Source organism: Oncorhynchus clarkii, chromosome 1, assembly GCF_045791955.1.
Source record: "Oncorhynchus clarkii lewisi isolate Uvic-CL-2024 chromosome 1, UVic_Ocla_1.0, whole genome shotgun sequence".
NCBI lineage: Eukaryota > Metazoa > Chordata > Actinopteri > Salmoniformes > Salmonidae > Oncorhynchus > Oncorhynchus clarkii.
In genome coordinates this window covers 4,636,488-4,654,627 of record NC_092147.1, presented here as the reverse complement: position 1 = coordinate 4,654,627, position 18,140 = coordinate 4,636,488, and the positions used below count along the sequence as shown (strand labels likewise).

At 43.7% G+C, this 18,140-nt stretch overlaps 1 protein-coding gene across 5 annotated transcripts; it reads left to right on the top strand.

Annotated features, from left to right (window-relative positions):
• Positions 1-1,734: 1,734 nt before the first annotated feature.
• LOC139416335 (kelch-like family member 30) lies at positions 1,735-17,678 on the top strand. 5 transcript variants are annotated; one of them, XM_071165151.1, is made up of 9 exons: positions 1,735-1,862; positions 3,612-3,654; positions 4,096-4,947; positions 5,187-5,373; positions 9,468-9,554; positions 9,940-10,096; positions 13,155-13,267; positions 13,778-13,923; positions 15,247-17,678. In XM_071165151.1, the coding sequence occupies exons 3-9, from the start codon at positions 4,174-4,176 to the stop codon at positions 15,493-15,495; spliced, it is 1,713 nt and encodes a 570-aa protein (XP_071021252.1). In that variant the 5' UTR covers positions 1,735-1,862; positions 3,612-3,654; positions 4,096-4,173; the 3' UTR covers positions 15,496-17,678. The 5 variants fall into 5 exon arrangements, with proteins under 5 accessions (XP_071021252.1, XP_071020993.1, XP_071021082.1 ...); XM_071164892.1 differs by having other exon boundaries at positions 13,155-13,342; positions 15,247-17,671; XM_071165063.1 differs by having other exon boundaries at positions 1,741-1,862; positions 3,612-3,788; positions 13,155-13,342; positions 15,247-17,671.
• Positions 17,679-18,140: the final 462 nt, after the last annotated feature.

Genomic DNA, 18,140 nt, shown 5'->3' with positions numbered 1-18,140 from the left:
AGAGAGAGAGGGGGGAAGCAGAGAGAGAGAGAGAGAGAGAGACAGAGAGAGAGAGAGAGAGAGAGAGAGAGAGAGAGAGAGAGGGACTGAGAAAGAGACAGAGAGAGAGGGGGAGCAGAGAGAGAGAGAGAGAGAGAGAGACAGAGAGAGAGAAAGAGAGAGAGGGACTGAGAAAGAGAGAGCCAGAGAGAGAGAGAGAGAGAGAGAGAGAGAGAGAGAGAGAGAGAGAGAGAGAGAGAGGGACTGAGAAAGAGACAGAGAGAGAGGGGGAGCAGAGAGAGAGAGAAAGAGAGAGAGGGACTGAGAAAGAGAGAGCCAGAGAGAGAGAGACTGAGAAAGAGAGAGAGAGAGCAAACAAGAAGCAAACAAGATGAGAATACAAAAAGATAATTACTTGACACATTGGAAAGAATAGAGCAAACTAGAATGCTATTTGGCCCTAAATAGAGAGTACACAGTGGCAGAATACCTGACCACTGTGACTGACCCAAACTTAAGGAAAGCTTTGACCATGTTCAGACTCAGTGAGCATAGCCTTGCTATTGAGAAAGGCCGCCGTAGGCAGACATGGCTCTCAAGAGAAGACTGCCCACAAAATGAGGTGGAAACTGAGCTGCACTTCCTAACCTCCTGCCCAATGTATGACCATATTAGAGAGACATATTTCCATCAGATTACACAGATCCACAAAGAATTAGAAAACAAACACGATTTTGATAAACTCCTATATCTATTGGTTGTTATACCACAGTGTGCCATCACAGCAGCAAAATTTGTGACCTGTTGCCACAAGAAAAGGGCAATCAGTGAAGAACAAACACCATTGTAAATACAACCCATATTTATGCTTATTTATTTTCCCTTGTGTACTTTAACTATTTGTGCATCGCTACAACACTGTATATACATATATATGTATAATATGACATTTGTAATGTCTTTATTCTTTTGGGACTTCTGTTTGTGTAATGTTTACTGTTCATTTGTATTGTTTATTTCACTAGTGTATATTATCTACCTCACTTGTTTTGGCAATGTTAACACGTTTCCCATGCCAATAAAGCCCCTTGAATTGATTTGATTTGAGAGGGGAGAGAGGTAGGGGGAGAGTTGAGAGAGGGGAGAGAGGGGAGAGAGGGGAGAGAGGGGAGAGAGGTAGGGGGAGAGTTGAGAGAGAGGGGGGATCTGAGAAAGAGAGGGAGAGAGAGATTGGGGGGTCTGAGAAAGAGAGGGAGAGAGAGAGAGGGGGAGCTGAGAAAGAGAGGGAAAGAGAGAGAGAGAGAGAGGCGGAGGGCTGAGAAAGAGAGAAAGAGAGAGAGGGGGGGGGCTGAGAAAGAGATAGGGGGAGAGAGAGAGAGAGGGGGGGGGGGCTGAGAAAGAGGGAGAGAGAGAGAGAGGGGGGGGCTGAGAGAGAGAGAGAGAGAGAGAGAGAGAGAGAGAGAGAGAGAGAGCGAGGGAGAGAGAGGGGGAGGCTGAGAGAGAGAAAGAGAGTGTGTGTATGCATGTATATCTGTCTGTGTGTGTGTCCCTTTAACAGCAGGTGTGGAGTGTGTTGAAACCCACCATGCTGTTTGGAATCTGACTTTAGTCCCGAGTCTTTGGCCATCCTAAAAATAGCCCTCTGAAAGACCAGCAGCTGCTGCCTCAATGGTACACTAGCTTCCATAGTGCTCTGGTCCAAAATAGTGCACTACATAGGGAATTGGGTGCTATTGTAGCCGAAGTAGTCTTGCCCAATGACTTGGCTCTAACAGTTGTCCTCCATACTGCCAACTACATGTTGTTCTTCCTGGCCTCTCTCTGAACCACACACTCCATTTACCGGAAATATGAGCAATTATTCCCTTTAGTTACCCTCTCTGGTAAGTCTTTTGATTTCTTTTCTCCTGTTTGAAGATAGGAAATGTAATTTAGTGTGGGCCGGAGGGAGCATGGGATACAGCTAGCTCGGTGACTGTTGTTGCCACGTAAACAGAATGCAATGGACTTAATTATGACACTGGAGTTTAGAAATGTATCTTGGTTCATACGAACAATTTTGAACTTTTATATTTAAAAAAAAACATTTCATGTTTTAACTCTCCTAGGATAAAAAAAGGAAATGTTATGAAATGACACATACTATATAAATGTTTTCACAAAGCTTGTGATCTTTCACTTGCGTGGCTCTACATTGAGGCCTAGGTGTAAAAATGTCACAAACTATTTTGTGTTTTAAATTGGGGGGCCGTGGCTGCTGATCTGACTTTTTCGGGATCTTTAATCCACGACTAAAATAACCGAAACTTCTCGAAGATTCTGGGCATGTGTGAATCACGTTCTGTGCATGTCTATATTGTCTACAGAGAACAGGCTACTCAGGCCAATGGTGCTCATTTAATAAAGTTAGATTAAGCTGAAATCAATGTCTGCAGGATCTCACATAACGATCGCAGTATTCTTCATAACAGAACCGAATACAATAGCATAACATTACCGTAAGACAAAAAAAAAAACACATCCAATCGTGATTGTTATTCTTTAAGTTATAAACCTTTCTCACTATGCACTTAGATCTTAGATTTTGGTTTTGAATGACACACAGTGTTGTTTTGAATGACGTACAGTGTTGTTTTGAATGACATACAGTGTTGTTTTGAATGACGTACAGTGTTGTTTTGAATGACGTACAGTGTTGTTTTGAATGACGTACAGTGTTGTTTTGAATGACGTACAGTGTTGTTTTGAATGACGTACAGTGTTGTTTTGAATGACGTACAGTGTTGTTTTGAATGACACAGAGTGTTGTTTTGAATGACGTACAGTGTTGTTTTGAATGACACACAGTGTTTAAAGAATTGAAGGTGCCAACTCATTTTATAGTCATCATAAAAATGTTTTACTGTCATATACAAAAAATCTACTCCTCCCTTGACAGGGATCATCAACTTCACGTTTTTTCAGCTTCGGCCCACCAATTTAAACTGAGGCATAGCCGTACCTGTGTATTTTGCCTAGTGGCGTGCACTGTTTGAGTTTAATCCACACAGTAACGTTATACCATGCAATTATAAGCGGTTTTGTTATGTAGAATTATGTATGTGATCATGATGTGATCTTGCAGACATTGCATCAGCTTGATCTAACTTTGCCTTAGTTGCCTGAGTTGCCCGAGTTGCCCAAGTTGCCCGAGTTGCCCAAGTTTCCTGAGTTGCCTTAGTTGCCTGAGTTGCCTTAGTTGCCTGAGTTGCCTGAGTTGCCTTAGTTGCCTGAGTTGTCTGAGTTGCCTGAGTTGCCTGAGTTGCCTGAGTTGCCTTAGTTGCCTGAGTTGACTGAGTTGACTGAGTTTCCTGAGTTGCCTGAGTTGCCTGAGGGATGGATTGGATTCAATCAGTGGTACTGATGAGCCCATCCCAGCTAGCTAGTTTATGCCGTAGGGGCCATCAGACGCTTCAGGGAGTTCTGGTTCTTTTAGTCGGTGGATTTAAGATCCCCCCCCCAAAAAAGTCAGATCCACATCCACTCTGTTTAAATGTTTCATTATTTCCAAATAAGTTGTTGATTACTTTGTGTATTTAGTTTTTTTTCCAATAATTTTCTTCTTGTTCTCTCTTTCTCTCTCTCTCTTGTAGTCAAATTTGAAAGCTGCAAACACATTTTAACAACACTCTAGGGGTAGGAAATAACTTTAATTTGGTTTATTTTTCATTTCTTTTGAAAATCAGCTTCAAAGTAACACGTTGTTGTTATGAACTTGACAGAGTAACAGCCTTTTGCAGCCACCTGTGTTCCTGAGCTTGTTGGTTGTTGTAAGTGTTCTATGAATAAACATGACGTGTAATTCTGGCCATTTGACCGTACTGAACTTGGATGACCAAGCAAAACCGCTCTCAGGCCACTGCAGTTGTCATCCCCGGGTCCGTATTCACAAAGCGTCTCTGAGTAGGAATGCAGTTTTGCCTTTAAAAAAAAAATCATTATGAACGAGAGAAGGGCGGGGGGTGGAACTTGATCCTGAAGATCAGCATTCTTACCCAGAGACGCTCTTCGTGGAAACGGACCCTTGAAGATTAAGTTTTGTCAGAGAAGTCTCATCCCTCATCTCTCTTCTTGTAGGTAACATTGACAGCTGCTGTTTGGGCCGGGGCTCTGAAACAGAATAAGTGGTTAGAGATCAGAAGTGTCGTGGTCACCATGGTGCGTAATGTGGACGATCTGGACTTTTGCCTTGCCTCCCACCCCCAGAGCATCCTGGAGGGGCTACGCTCCCTCTGCTGCAACCCCAAACTAGTGGACGTGACTCTGGCCGCGGGCGGCCGCGACTTCCCCTGTCACCGGGCCGTCCTGGCGCTCTGCAGCGTCTACTTCCACTCCATGTTCTCCGGGGACTTTGTGGAGAGCATCGCGGCTCGGGTGGAGCTGCACGGTGTGGATCCTGACATAATGGCTTCCCTTCTAGACTTCTGCTACACAGGGAAACTCACCATCAACCAGGGAAACGTGGAGGGCCTGATACGCACGTCCAGTCAGCTACAGTTCCAGGCGGTCCGGACTGTGTGCAGCCGTTATCTCCAGCACCAGATCGATGCCACCAACTGCCTGGGGATCCTGGAGTTCGGGGAGGTACACGGCTGTCCCGAGGTCGTAGCAAAGGCTTGGGGATTCCTTCTGGAGAACTTTGAGGCCGTACAGCGCTGGGAGGAGTTTCCTCTGCTGGAGAAGGAGAGGTTAGTGGCGTGTCTGTCCAACGAGAGGCTACAGACCAGGACAGAGTGTACCCGTGTGGAGGCAGCCCTGGCCTGGGTGAGACACCACCAAGAGTCCCGACTCCCCCACCTCCCAGAGCTTCTGGGGCTGACCCGCCTGGCCCTCCTGTCCCCGGACTACCTCACTAACACCCTAATGAAGGACAGCCTGGTTCTAGCCTCTCTCAGCTGTGTGGAGGTGGTGGAGAGGGTATGCAGAGAGGTAAATGAACAAGATAATAAAGTACCAATGTTTTCATCTTTTATAGTTAATGGTCCAGTTTCCCAAACTCCAATAAGCCTCGACTCAAATACACTTTGAATGGAGGTTCTACATTGAGTTTATTTTTTATTCCAGGGTCGAGGCTTGATCTGTGTCTGGGAAACCGGAACCTTAAGTTTTATCAGGGCAGAGAGAACTTCCATATTTCCCAACATTTCCAAATCACCGTCTTTGTGTAGAAAATGGACGTGAAGCCAGGAGATGTGGTCCAGAGTGGCAGCCCGAGTCCCCAACCCAACCTGGAGGAGGTGTTATTCGTGATGGGAGGACGCTCGCTGGACGACTCAGATGACGAAGATGATGATGATGAAGACAGAGACCCCAGGCTGCTGCCCGGAAACTGTGGCTTCTACAACCCTAAGACACGTAATGTTCCTCTTCCTCCTCATCTTCCTCTTCCTCACCCATGTGTTCTGAGCATATGTGTCCCCATAACCTGATCCCAGATCTGTTTGTGCTGTCTGGCGAAATTTGTCATGTGACAATGAGGAGTTGACAAGACAGAACAAACAGATCTGGGATCAGGCTAGGTAATGACCATACTAGTGGACAAGACAGAACAAACAGATCTGGGATCAGGCTAGGTAATGACCAGGCTAGGTAATGACCAGGCTAGGCAACGACCATAGTAGTGGACAAGACAGAACAAACAGATCTGGGATCAGGCTAGGTAATGACCATAGTAGTGGACAAGACAGAACAAACAGATCTGGGACCAGGCTAGGCAACGACCATAGTAGTGGACAAGACAGAACAAACAGATCTGGGATCAGGCTAGGCAACGACCATAGTAGTGGACAAGACAGAACAAACAGATCTGGGACCAGGCTAGGTAATGATCATAGGAGTTGACAATACAGAACAAACAGATCTGGGACCAGGCTAGGTAATGACCAGGCTAGGTAATGATCATAGGAGTTGAAAAGACAACACAAACAGATCTGGGACCAGGCTAGGTAATGACCAGGCTAGGTAATGACCATAGTAGTGGACAATACAGAACAAACAGATCTGGGATCAGGCTAGGTAATGACCATAGTAGTGGACAATACAGAACAAACAGATCTGGGACCAGGCTAGGTAATGATCATAGTAGTGGACAATACAGAACAAACAGATCTGGGATCAGGCTAGGTAATGACCATAGTAGTGGACAATACAGAACAAACAGATCTGGGACCAGGCTAGGTAATGACCATAGGAGTTGACAAGACAACACAAACAGATCTGGGACCAGGCTAGGTAATGACCATAGGAGTTGACAAGACAACACAAACAGATCTGGGACCAGGCTAGGTAATGACCATAGTAGTGGACAAGACAACACAAACAGATCTGGGACCAGGCTAGGTAATGACCATAGGAGTTGACAAGACAACACAAACAGATCTGGGACCAGGCTAGTGTCCACCCAGCAAAGACCCTATAAATAATGTGCATGTTGTGATTATCATGTCTCTCTACAGAACAGTTATATGAATAACATTATCATGTCTCTCTACAGAACAGTGATATGAATAACATTATCATGTCTCTCTACAGAACAGTGATATGAATAACATTATCATGTCTCTCTCTCTACAGAGTAAATAAGCATGCCCCTTTAAAAAAAATGTAGAACTAAGAACAGATTTGATTCACTTGGTTCACTCCAGATCCGACTGCCCTCGACCAGCACAAAAACATCCTGTGGCGGACTGCACTAGCATCGAATAGTCCCCGCGACATGCAACTTTTCAGGGAAGTCAGGAACCAATATACACAGTCAGTTAGGAAAGCAAAGGCTAGCTTTTTCAAACAGAAATTTGCATCCTGTAGCTAACTCCAAAAAGGTTTGGGACACTGTAAAGTCCATGGAGAATAAAAGCACCTCCTCCCAGCTGCCCACTGCACTGAGAATAGGAAACACTGTCACCACCGATAAATCCACGATATTTGAGAATTTCAATAAGCATTTCTCTACGGCTAGCCATGCTTTCCTCCTGGCTACCCCTACCCTGGCCAACAGCTCTGCACCCCCGGCACCAAGCCTCCCCAGCTTCTCCTTCACCCAAATCCAGATAGCAGATGTTCTGAAAGAGCTGCAAAACCTGGACCCGTACAAATCAGCTGGGCTAGACAATCTGGACCCTCTCCTTCTAAAATTATCCACCGCCATTGTTGCAACCCCTATTACCAGTCTGTTCAACCTCTCTTTTGCATCATCCGAGATCCCTAAAGATTGGAAAGCTGCCGCAGTCATCCCCCTCTTCCAAGGGGGTGACACTCTAGACCCAAACTGTTACAGACCTATATCCATCCTGCCCTGCCTTTCTAAAGTATTCAAAAGCCAAGTTAACAAACAGATCACTGACCATTTCGAATCCCACCGTACCTTCTCCGCTGTGCAATCCGGTTTCCGAGCTGGTCACGGGTGAACCTCAGCCACGCTCAAGGTACTAAACCATATCATAACCGCCATCGATAACAGTACTGTGCAGCTGTCTTCATCGACCTGGCAAAGGCTTTCGACTCTGTCATTCAACGTATTGTTAGCGGCAGACTCAACAGCCTTGGTTTCTCAAATGACTGCCTCGCCTGGTTCACCACCTACTTCTCAGATAGAGTTCAGTGTGTCAAATCGGAGGGTCTGTTGTCCGGACCTTTGGCAGTCTCTATGGGGGTGCCACAGGGTTCAATTCTCGGGCCGACTTCTTTCTACGTATATATCAGTGATGTCGCTCTTGCTGCAGGTGATTCCCTGATCCACCTCTACGCAGACGACACCATTCTGTATACTTCTGGCCCTTCTTTGGACACTGTGGTAACACACCTCCAAACGAGCTTCAACGCCATACAACACTCCTTCCGTGGCCTCCAACTGTTCTTAAACGCTAGTAAAACTAAATGCATGCTCTTCAACTGATCACTGCCCACACCGCCCGCCCGACCAGCATCACTACTCTGGACGGTTCTGACTTAGAATATGTGGACAACTACAAATACCTAGGTGTGTGGCTAGACTGTAAACACTCCTTCCAGACTCATATTAAACAGCTCCAATCCAAAATTAAATCTAGAATCGACTTCCTATTTAGCAACAAAGCCTCCTTCACTCACACCGCAAACATACCCTCGTAAAACTGACTATCCTACCGATCCTCGACTTGGGCGATGTAATTTACAAAATAGCCTCCAACACTCTACTCAGCAAACTGCAGTCTATCACAGTGCCATCCGCATTGTCACCAAAGTCCCATATACAACCCACCACTGCGACCTGTATGCTCTCGTCGGCTGACCCTCGCAACATATTCGTCGCCAAATCCACTGGCTCCAGGTCATCTATAAGTCTATGCTAGATAAAGCTTTGCCTTATCTCAGCTCACTGGTCACGATAACAACACCCACCCGTAGCACGCGCTCCAGCGGGTAAATCACACTGGTCATCCCCAAAGCCAACACCTCCTTTGGCCGCCTTTCCTTCCAGTTCTCTGCTGCCAATGACTGGAACAAATTGCAAAAATTGCTGAAGTTGGAGACTTATATCTCCCTCACTAACTTTAAACATCAGCTTTCCGAGCAGCTTACCTATCGCTTCAGCTGCACACAGCCCATCTGTAAATAGCCCATCCAACCTACCTCATCCCCATATTGTTTTTATTTCCTTTTTCTATTTTGCACACCAATATCTCTACTTGCACATCATCATCTGCACATCTATCACTCCAGTGTTAATTTGTTAAACTGTAATTACTTTGCTACTATGGCCTATTTATTGCCTTGCCTCCTCACGCCATTTGCACACACTGTATATAGACTTTTTATATTGTGTTATTGACTGTACGTTTTTTTACTCTATGTGTAAATCTGTGTTGTTGTCTGTTCACACTGCTTTGTTTTATCTTGGCCAGGTTGCCGTTGTAAATGAGAACTTGTTCTCAACTGGCCTACCTGGTTAAATAAAGGTGAAATGAAAAAAATGAAAAAATGAATAACATTATCATGTCTCTACAGAACAGTGGTATGAATAACATTATCATGTCTCTACAGAACAGTGGTATGAATAACATTATCGTGTCTCTCCAGAGTAGTGGTATGAATAACATTATCATGTCTCTACAGAACAGTGGTATGAATAACATTATCATGTCTCTACAGAACAGTGGTATGAATAACATTATCATGTCTCTACAGAACAGGGGTATGAATAACATTATCATCTCTCTCTCTCTCTCTCTCTACAGAACAGTGGTATGAATAACATTGTCGTGTCACTCTCTCTACAGAGTAGTTGTATGAATAACATTATCATCTCTCTCTCTCTCTCTCTCTCTACAGAACAGTGCTATGAATAACATTATCATCTCTCTCTCTCTCTCTACAGAACAGTGCTATGAATAACATTATAATCTCTCTCTCTCTCTCTCTACAGAACAGTGGTATGAATAACATTATAATTTCTCTCTCTCTCTCTACAGAACAGTGGTATGAGCTGCCAGTCTTCCCCAACCACAACAAGTACGGATACTCTGTGGTCTCTTTGAATAATGACGTTTATGTCACAGGTCGGTTGGCTTTTATTTAGGGCACTTTATTTGAAAAAATAAATGCGGAAATGCATAAAATAAATACACATAGAACGAAAGTATTCATTGTCAGTAAACCAAATTCAGATTTCCTCCAATAGTTGCAGTGTGCTGGGTGCTTCTTGATAAACATAATTGATCCCTCCCTCCCTCCCTCCCTCCCTCCCTCCCTCCCTCCCTCCCTCCCTCCCTCCCTCCCTCCCTCCCTCCCTCCCTCACTCCCTCACTCCCTCCCTCCCTTCCTCCGTCCCTCACTCCCTCCATCTATCCCTCCCTCCCTCCCTTCATCCCTCCCTTCATCCCTCCCTTCATTCCTCCCTTCATCCCTCCCTCCCTCCCTCCCTCCTTCCCTCTCTCATCTTAGGGGGCTCGAGGGGTTCCCAATCCAACACCTGGTCGACCACAGAGACCTGGAAGTACATCACCAGAGAGGGACGGTGGGTGACGGTGGCACCCATGCTCCGGCCCCGGACTAACCACACCTCAGCAGCCCTCAGCGGAGAGATATACGTCATCGGAGGAAAGAGACAAATAGGAACTATAGGAACTAGACCTATAATAGACCTATAATAGACCAATAATAGACCTATAATAGACCTATAATATACCTATAATAAACCTAAAATAGACCTATAACAGACCAATACTATACATATTATAGACCTATAGGAACTAGACCTATAATAGACCAATAATAGACATATAATAGACCTATAATAAACCTAAAATAGACCTATAACAGACCAATACTATACATATTATAGACCTATAGGAACTAGACCTATAATAGACCTATAATAGACCAATAATAGACATATAATAGACCTATAATAGACCTATTATAGACCTATAGGAACTAGACCTATAATAGACCTATATTAGACCTACAGGAACTAGACCTATGATAGACCTATAATATAACTATAATAGACCTACAATAGATAAATACAGTGCCTTGCGAAAGTATTCGGCCCCCTTGAACTTTGCGACCTTTTGCCACATTTCAGGCTTCAAACATAAAGATATAAAACTGTATTTTTTTGTGAAGAATCAACAACAAGTGGGACACAATCATGAAGTGGAACGACATTTATTGGATATTTCAAACTTTTTTAACAAATCAAAAACTGAAAAATTGGGCGTGCAAAATTATTCAGCCCCCTTAAGTTAATACTTTGTAGCGCCACCTTTTGCTGCGATTACAGCTGTAAGTTGCTTGGGGTATGTCTCTATCAGTTTTGCACATCGAGAGACTGAAATTTTTTCCCATTCCTCCTTGCAAAACAGCTCGAGCTCAGTGAGGTTGGATGGAGAGCATTTGTGAACAGCAGTTTTCAGTTCTTTCAACAGATTCTCGATTGGATTCAGGTCTGGACTTTGACTTGGCCATTCTAACACCTGGATATGTTTATTATTGAACCATTCCATTGTAGATTTTGCTTTATGTTTTGGATCATTGTCTTGTTGGAAGACAAATCTCCGTCCCAGTCTCAGGTCTTTTGCAGACTGCATCAGGTTTTCTTCCAGAATGGTCCTGTATTTGGCTCCATCCATCTTCCCATCAATTTTAACCATCTTCCCTGTCCCTGCTGAAGAAAAGCAGGCCCAAACCATGATGCTGCCACCACCATGTTTGACAGTGGGGATGATGTGTTCAGCTGTGTTGCTTTTACGCCAAACATAACGTTTTGCATTGTTGCCAAAAAGTTCAATTTTGGTTTCATCTGACCAGAGCACCTTCTTCCACATGTTTGGTGTGTCTCCCAGGTGGCTTGTGGCAAACTTTAAACAACACGTTTTATGGATATCTTTAAGAAATGACTTTCTTCTTGCCACTCTTCCATAAAGGCCAGATTTGTGCAATATACGACTGATTGTTGTCCTATGGACAGAGTCTCCCACCTCAGCTGTAGATCTCTGCAGTTCATCCAGAGTGATCATGGGCCTCTTGGCTGCATCTCTGATCAGTCTTCTCCTTGTATGAGCTGAAAGTTTAGAGGGACGGCCAGGTCTTGGTAGATTTGCAGTGGTCTGATACTCCTTCAATTTCAATATTATCGCTTGCACAGTGCTCCTTGGGATGTTTAAAGCTTGGGAAATCTTTTTGTATCCAAATCCGGCTTTAAACTTCTTCACAACAGTATCTCGGACCTGCCTGGTGTGTTCCTTGTTCTTCATGATGCTCTCTGCGCTTTTAACGGACCTCTGAGACTATCACAGTGCAGGTGCATTTATACGGAGACTTGATTACACACAGGTGGATTGTATTTATCATCATTAGTCATTTAGGTCAACATAGGATCATTCAGAGATCCTCACTGAACTTCTGGAGAGAGTTTGCTGCACTGAAAGTAAAGGGGCTGAATAATTTTGCACGCCCAATTTTTCAGTTTTTGATTTGTTAAAAAAGTTTGAAATATTCAATAAACGTCGTTCCACTTCATGATTGTGTCCCACTTGTTGATTCTTCACAAAAAAATACAGTTTTATATCTTTATGTTTGAAGCCTGAAATGTGGCAAAAGGTCGCAAAGTTCAAGGGGGCCGAATACTTTCGCAAGGCACTGTAGATAAACCTATAATAGATCTATAATAGACCTATACTAGACCTATCGGAACTAGACCTATAAAATACCTATAATAGACCTATAGTGTCTAGTCCTATAATAGACCCAATATAAACTTTTAATAGACCTATAATATACCTATACTAGATCTATAAGAACTAGACCTATAATACACCTATAATAGACCTATACTAGACCTATAATAGACCTATAATAAACCTATAATAGACCTATAATAAACCTATAATAGACCTATAACAGACCTATAATATACCTATAATATACATATAATAGACCTATAACAGACCTATAATATACCTATAATATACATATAATAGACCTATAACAGACCTATAATATACCTATAATATACATATAATAGACCTATAATAGACCTATAATAGACCTATAATTGACCTATAATAGACCTATAATAGACCTATAATATAACTATAATAGACCTATAATAGACCTATACTAGACCTATACTAGATCTATAATAGACCTATAATAGACCTATTATAGACCTATAATAGACCTATAATAGACCTATAATACACCTATAATATACCTATAATATACATATAATAGACCTATAATAGACCTATAACAGACCTATAATATACCTATAATATACCTATAATATACCTATACTAGATCTATATTAGACCTATAATAGACCTATAACAGACCTATAATATACCTATAATATACCTATAATAGACCTATACTAGATCTATATTAGACCTATAATAAACCTATAATAGACCTATAGAAACTAGACCTATAATAGTCTCCTATCGGAACTAGACCTATAGGAACAAGACCAATAGGAGTTAGACCAATAGGAAGTAGACCGATTAGATCTAGACTAATTCTCTATACTGTGCAGACCTGTAAACCTCTGCAGCCTGCCCGATCTACAGCGATAGATATGCTTTGTCATAATAAGTTGACGTTTTTTTTCTCCATATTGGTCGGGTCTGTTAACACCAGTGTTTTCTCTCCACAGGCACTACAATGGACTTTGTAGACATTGAGCACTATGACCCATACAATGACACCTGGGCCCGGACATGCCCTGCAGTGAAATACGTCACAAACTTCACAGCGACTGCCTGCCATGGTAAACTATACGTGATAGGCTCCTGTGCTGTTAAGTACAACGCCTTGACTCTGCAGTGCTACAATCCTGTTATAGGTAGGTAGGAACGGCAGATTAATATGCTCACAACATGGAGCCGTAACCAGTGGGGTTTTTTTGGGGGGAGGGGGTCGATTCCATTTTCATGTTCACGTCTTGAATTTGACTAAATTGAAAGGGAATTGATCCCCGATTCATGATTCCCCAATAATTGATTATCACTTTAGAAATGTTGCAGTAAATGGTGGTCAAAACAGTATCCTTTTCAGATCCATTTGAGGTCTCTTGTCAGCGTAATGAAACATGTCGCCTACCTCTCAGATGTAGCATGTGTCGTTCACATTTATATCTCTACCTTTGTTCATTATTAAAAAAACAAAAATAGTTTTAGTAAAGAATTGAAGGAAAAGCGAGTTAGGTTACAACACTTCTCAGATTCTCGAGCAGATCCTATCTCATATCTTTGCCCCGTTGTGCCTCTCTGTCCCCAAGATGGGTGGAGTATCATCTGCTCTCCCTTCATCCCCAAGTACCTGTCCTCTCCTCGCTGTGTCTCAGTGGAGGGGCTCATCTACCTGATCGCTGACAACACCAAGAAGGTTTACTGCTACGACCCACTGGCTAACATGTGGCAGAAGGTGGGTTAGGGGTTAGGGGTTAGGGGTTAGAGTTAGCGTTAGGGGTTAGGGTTAGGGTTTATAGTTAGGGGTTAGGGATTAGAGTTAGCGTTAGGGGTTAGGGTTAGGGGTTAGAGTTAGCGTTAGGGGTTAGGGTTAGGGTTTATAGTTAGGGGTTAGGGGTTAGAGTTAGGGGTTAGAGTTAGGGGTTAGGGGTTAGAGTTAGCGTTAGGGGTTAGGGTTAGGGTTTATAGTTAGGGGTTAGGGATTAGAGTTAGCGTTAGGGGTTAGGGTTAGGGGTTAGAGTTAGGGTTAGGGGTTAGAGTTAGCGTTAGGGGTTAGGGTTAGGGTTTATAGTTAGGGGTTAGGGGTTAGAGTTAGGGGTTAGAGTTAGGGCTTAGGGGTTAGAGTTAGCGTTAGGGGTTAGGGTTTATAGTTAGGGGTTAGGGATTAGAGTTAGCGTTAGGGGTTAGGGTTAAGGGTTAGAGTTAGGGTTAGGGGTTAGAGTTAGGGTTAGGGTTAGGGTTAGGGGTTAGGGTTAGGGTTAGGGTTAGGGTTAGGGGTTAGAGTTAGTGTTTAGAGTTAGGGTTTAGAGTTAGCGTTAGGGGTTAGAGTTAGGGTTAGGGGTTAGAGTTAGGGTTAGGGGTTAGGGTTAGGGGTTAGGGTTATGGAGGGTTAGGGGTTAGAGTTAGGGTTAGGGGTTAGAGTTAGGGTTAGGAGTTAGAGTTAGGGTTTAGAGTTAGGGTTTAGAGTTAGGGGTTAGGGTTAGGGGTTAGAGTTAGGGTTAGGGGTTGGAGTTAGGGTTAGGAGTTAGAGTTAGGGTTTAGAGTTAGGGGTTAGGGTTAGGGGTTAGAGTTAGCGTTAGGGGTTAGGGTTAGGGGTTAGGGGTTATAGTTAGCGTTAGGGGTTAGGGTAGGGTTAGGATTAGGGGTTAGAGTTAGCGTTAGGGTAGGATTAGGGGTTAGAGTTAGGGTAGGGTAGGGTAGGGTTAGGGTCAGGGGTTAGGGGTTAGGGTAGGGTTGGGGTTAGAGTTTGGGTTAGGTGTTAGGGGTTAGCGTTAGGGGTTAGGGTTAGGGTAGGGTTAGGGGTTAGAGTTAGCGTTAGGGTAGGGTTAAGGGTTAGAGTTAGGTTTAGGGGTTAGAGTTAGCGTTAGGGGAGGGTTAGGGTTAGGTTTAGGGGTTATAGTTAGCGTTTAGGGTAGGGTTAGGGGTTAGGGGATATAGTTAGCGTTAGGGGTTAGGGTTAGGGGTTAGCGTTAGGGTAGGGTTAGGGCTAGGGGTTAGAGTTAGGGTTATGGATGTATGGATGGACTGATTCATCCTCTCCTCCTGTGTATTCCCCCAGGTCCAGCTGCTGCACATGCTCCATGAGAACGGAGATTTGGTGGCGTTGGACAGTCAGCTCTTTGCGACGGGGGGTCACTGGAAGGGCATGGAGGGGGACTACGGGGTGGAGGTGGAGGTGTACAACAGAGCTTCTAACAGCTGGAAGGTGGAGTGTTTCCTACCAAGGCTCTGGATCTACAGCGGGACATGTTCCGTCTTCCTGGACCCCTCCCAGTGGTCCGACCCATTCCCCCTCGATGAAACCTAAATGGAACAGTCGGGTCCATGGCATGCAGCACTTGAAGTGGAAAGATAAAGGTGCTGGTACTCATTTTAGGTACTGATTTGAACTTAAAAGTACTGGTGTAGTCGACCAGATTGTAGGGGTGAATATTCTAGATGTGCAGTCAGCACTTAAAGGCCCAGTGCAGTCAAAAACATGATGTTCCTGTGTTTTATATATATATATATATTTCCACACTATAAGGTTGGAATAATACTGTGAAATTGTGAAAATGACGACAATGCCCTTTTAGTGTAATAGCTGTTTGAAAAGACCACCTGACATTTCAGCCTGTTTTGATTGGATGGAGTTTTGGCCTGGTGACATCAACAGACCGTAAATTAGTTAATTGGCCAATAAGAAAGAAAGTTACAAACCTCTCTGCCAATTACAGCTAGTTTTCAGATTTCCACTCCCCACTCAAAACACTCCCGGAGAGTCCTAGCAAAAATCATTTATTGAGAAATTGCTCTTTGCTAATTAAAATAAACCAGAGTACTTAATTGTTACCCAGAAATTATTTAATATGGAGACCTTTAAGCAGTAGATGCAGGTCTAATTCAAGTACTGAGCCCACGGCACTGAGCCCACGGCACCGAGCCCACGGCACCGAGCCCACGGCCATGACAGACTGATCTCAGGGTTATAGTGAACAGACTATTGTCAGACTTTTATGTCCGTAGACTACTGTATGCATGTGGAATGTTGTTCATCTTTAGATTATGGAGGGTTGTCTTGGCTGTCAGTAGCCTAGACTACTGTACGCATGTGGAATGTTGTTCATCTCTAGATTGTGGAGGGTTGTCTTTCTGCACTCCAATAGCACGTTACTTGGTCCTCCACGCTGCCTTTCCCAATTCTTCTTCCCTTGTTGTTTTCTAACGTTGTACTTCTGTGACGATGTGTTTATTTATATTGTTACTTCCTGACATCCTGAAACATCTGTTGACGTCTGTATTATTGAGTTTGTTTGTTTGTGCGTTGACTTATTCAAACTTTGTAGAAAATGTGATGTTTAATCAAAACGTCTTTGTAAATATGTTTTTTTTAATGGTGGAAAACATGGAATATTTCATTATTTACAGCATATGCTTTTGTGCTATTATGCAATAGTGCCTTTCAACCTGTGTTTGTTTATAAGGAACTCACTGGGCACAGTGTCAATTCAATTCACTGGGCACAGTGTCAATTCAACTCACTGGGCACAGTGTCAATTCAACCCACTGGGCACAGTGTCAATTCAACCCACTGGGCACAGTGTCAGTTAAACCCACTGGGCACAGTGTCAATTCAACCCACTGGGCACAGTGTCAATTCAACCCACTGGGCACAGTGTCAATTCAACCCACTGGGCACAGTGTCAATTCAACCCACTGGGCACAGTGTCAATTCAACCCACTGGGCACAGTGTCAATTCAACCCACTAGGCACAGTGTCAATTCAACCCACTGGGCACAGTGTCAATTCAACCCACTGTGCACAGTGTCAATTCAACCCACTGGGCACAGTGTCAATTCAACCCACTGGGCACAGTGTCAATTCAACCCACTGGGCACAGTGTCAATTCAACCCACTGGGTACAGTGTCAATTCAACCCACTGGGTAGTGTCAATTCAACCCACTGGGCACAGTGTCAATTCAACCCACTGGGTAGTGTCAATTCAACCCACTGGGCACAGTGTCAATTCAACCCACTGGGTAGTGTCAATTCAACCCACTGGGCACAGTGTCAGTTTAACCCACTGGGTAGTGTCAATTCAACCCACTGGGCACAGTGTCAGTTCAACGTCCACCTGATTTGGATTTAGGTTAAAAGTTGGGTGAAAAAAATACGAATGCTCTCACGTTGATAACTTTTCGCAAATCCAATTGGTTTTCCATGTTGATTCAACATAATCACATAGATTTTTTGGGGGGGTTGAAATGATTTGGAAACAAAGTTAACTCAGTAGCGGAGTGTTTACGCAGGTATATCCTGTAACACATCCCGCCGTGTTTGGGAGTCCTATAGGACGGCGCACAATTGGCCCAGCGGGTTCTGCCCGGGTAGGTCGTCATTGTAAATAAGAATTTGTTCTTAATTAACTGACTTGCTTAGTTAAATAAAGGTTAAATAAAAAATTACAAAAATAATATTTGGAGTAAGTAAATTTTTTCACTTTCTGCTACCGAATGCAGCTAGCTAATTTTAGCCTACTTAAACACCCAGATCTAACAGAGAGGGATGCTATGTTAGCTAGCTGGCCATGGCTATCCAACAGAAAGGGATGCTATGTTAGCTAGCTGGCTATGGCTATCCAACAGAGAGGGATGCTATGTTAGCTAGCTGGCCATGGCTATCCAACAGAAAGGGATGCTATGTTAGCTAGCTGGCTAAGGCTATCCAACAGAAAGGGATGCTATGTTAGCTAGCTGGCTACGGCTATCCAACAGAAAGGGATGCTATGTTAGCTAGCTGGCTACGGCTATCCAACAGAAAGGGATGCTATGTTAGCTAGCTGGCGATGGCTATCCAACAGAAAGTGATGCTATGTTAGCTAGCTGGCTAAGGCTATTGAACACTGGAACTCTTCCAAGTCAAGGTAAGCTTTTGTTTTTGTAAATGTATTGCCACGAGGCCCGCTGCTGTA

Excerpts from the sequence above, each read along its gene's own strand:
- LOC139416335 (XM_071164892.1), top strand. The coding sequence starts at position 4,174 with ATGGTGCGTAATGTGGACGATCTGGACTTTTGCCTTGCCTCCCACCCC. Across the intron at positions 9,555-9,939 it reads TAATGACGTTTATGTCACAG|GGGGCTCGAGGGGTTCCCAA; the intron begins GTCGGTTGGCTT and ends CTCTCATCTTAG. Across the intron at positions 13,343-13,777 it reads GTGCTACAATCCTGTTATAG|ATGGGTGGAGTATCATCTGC; the intron begins GTAGGTAGGAAC and ends TCTGTCCCCAAG.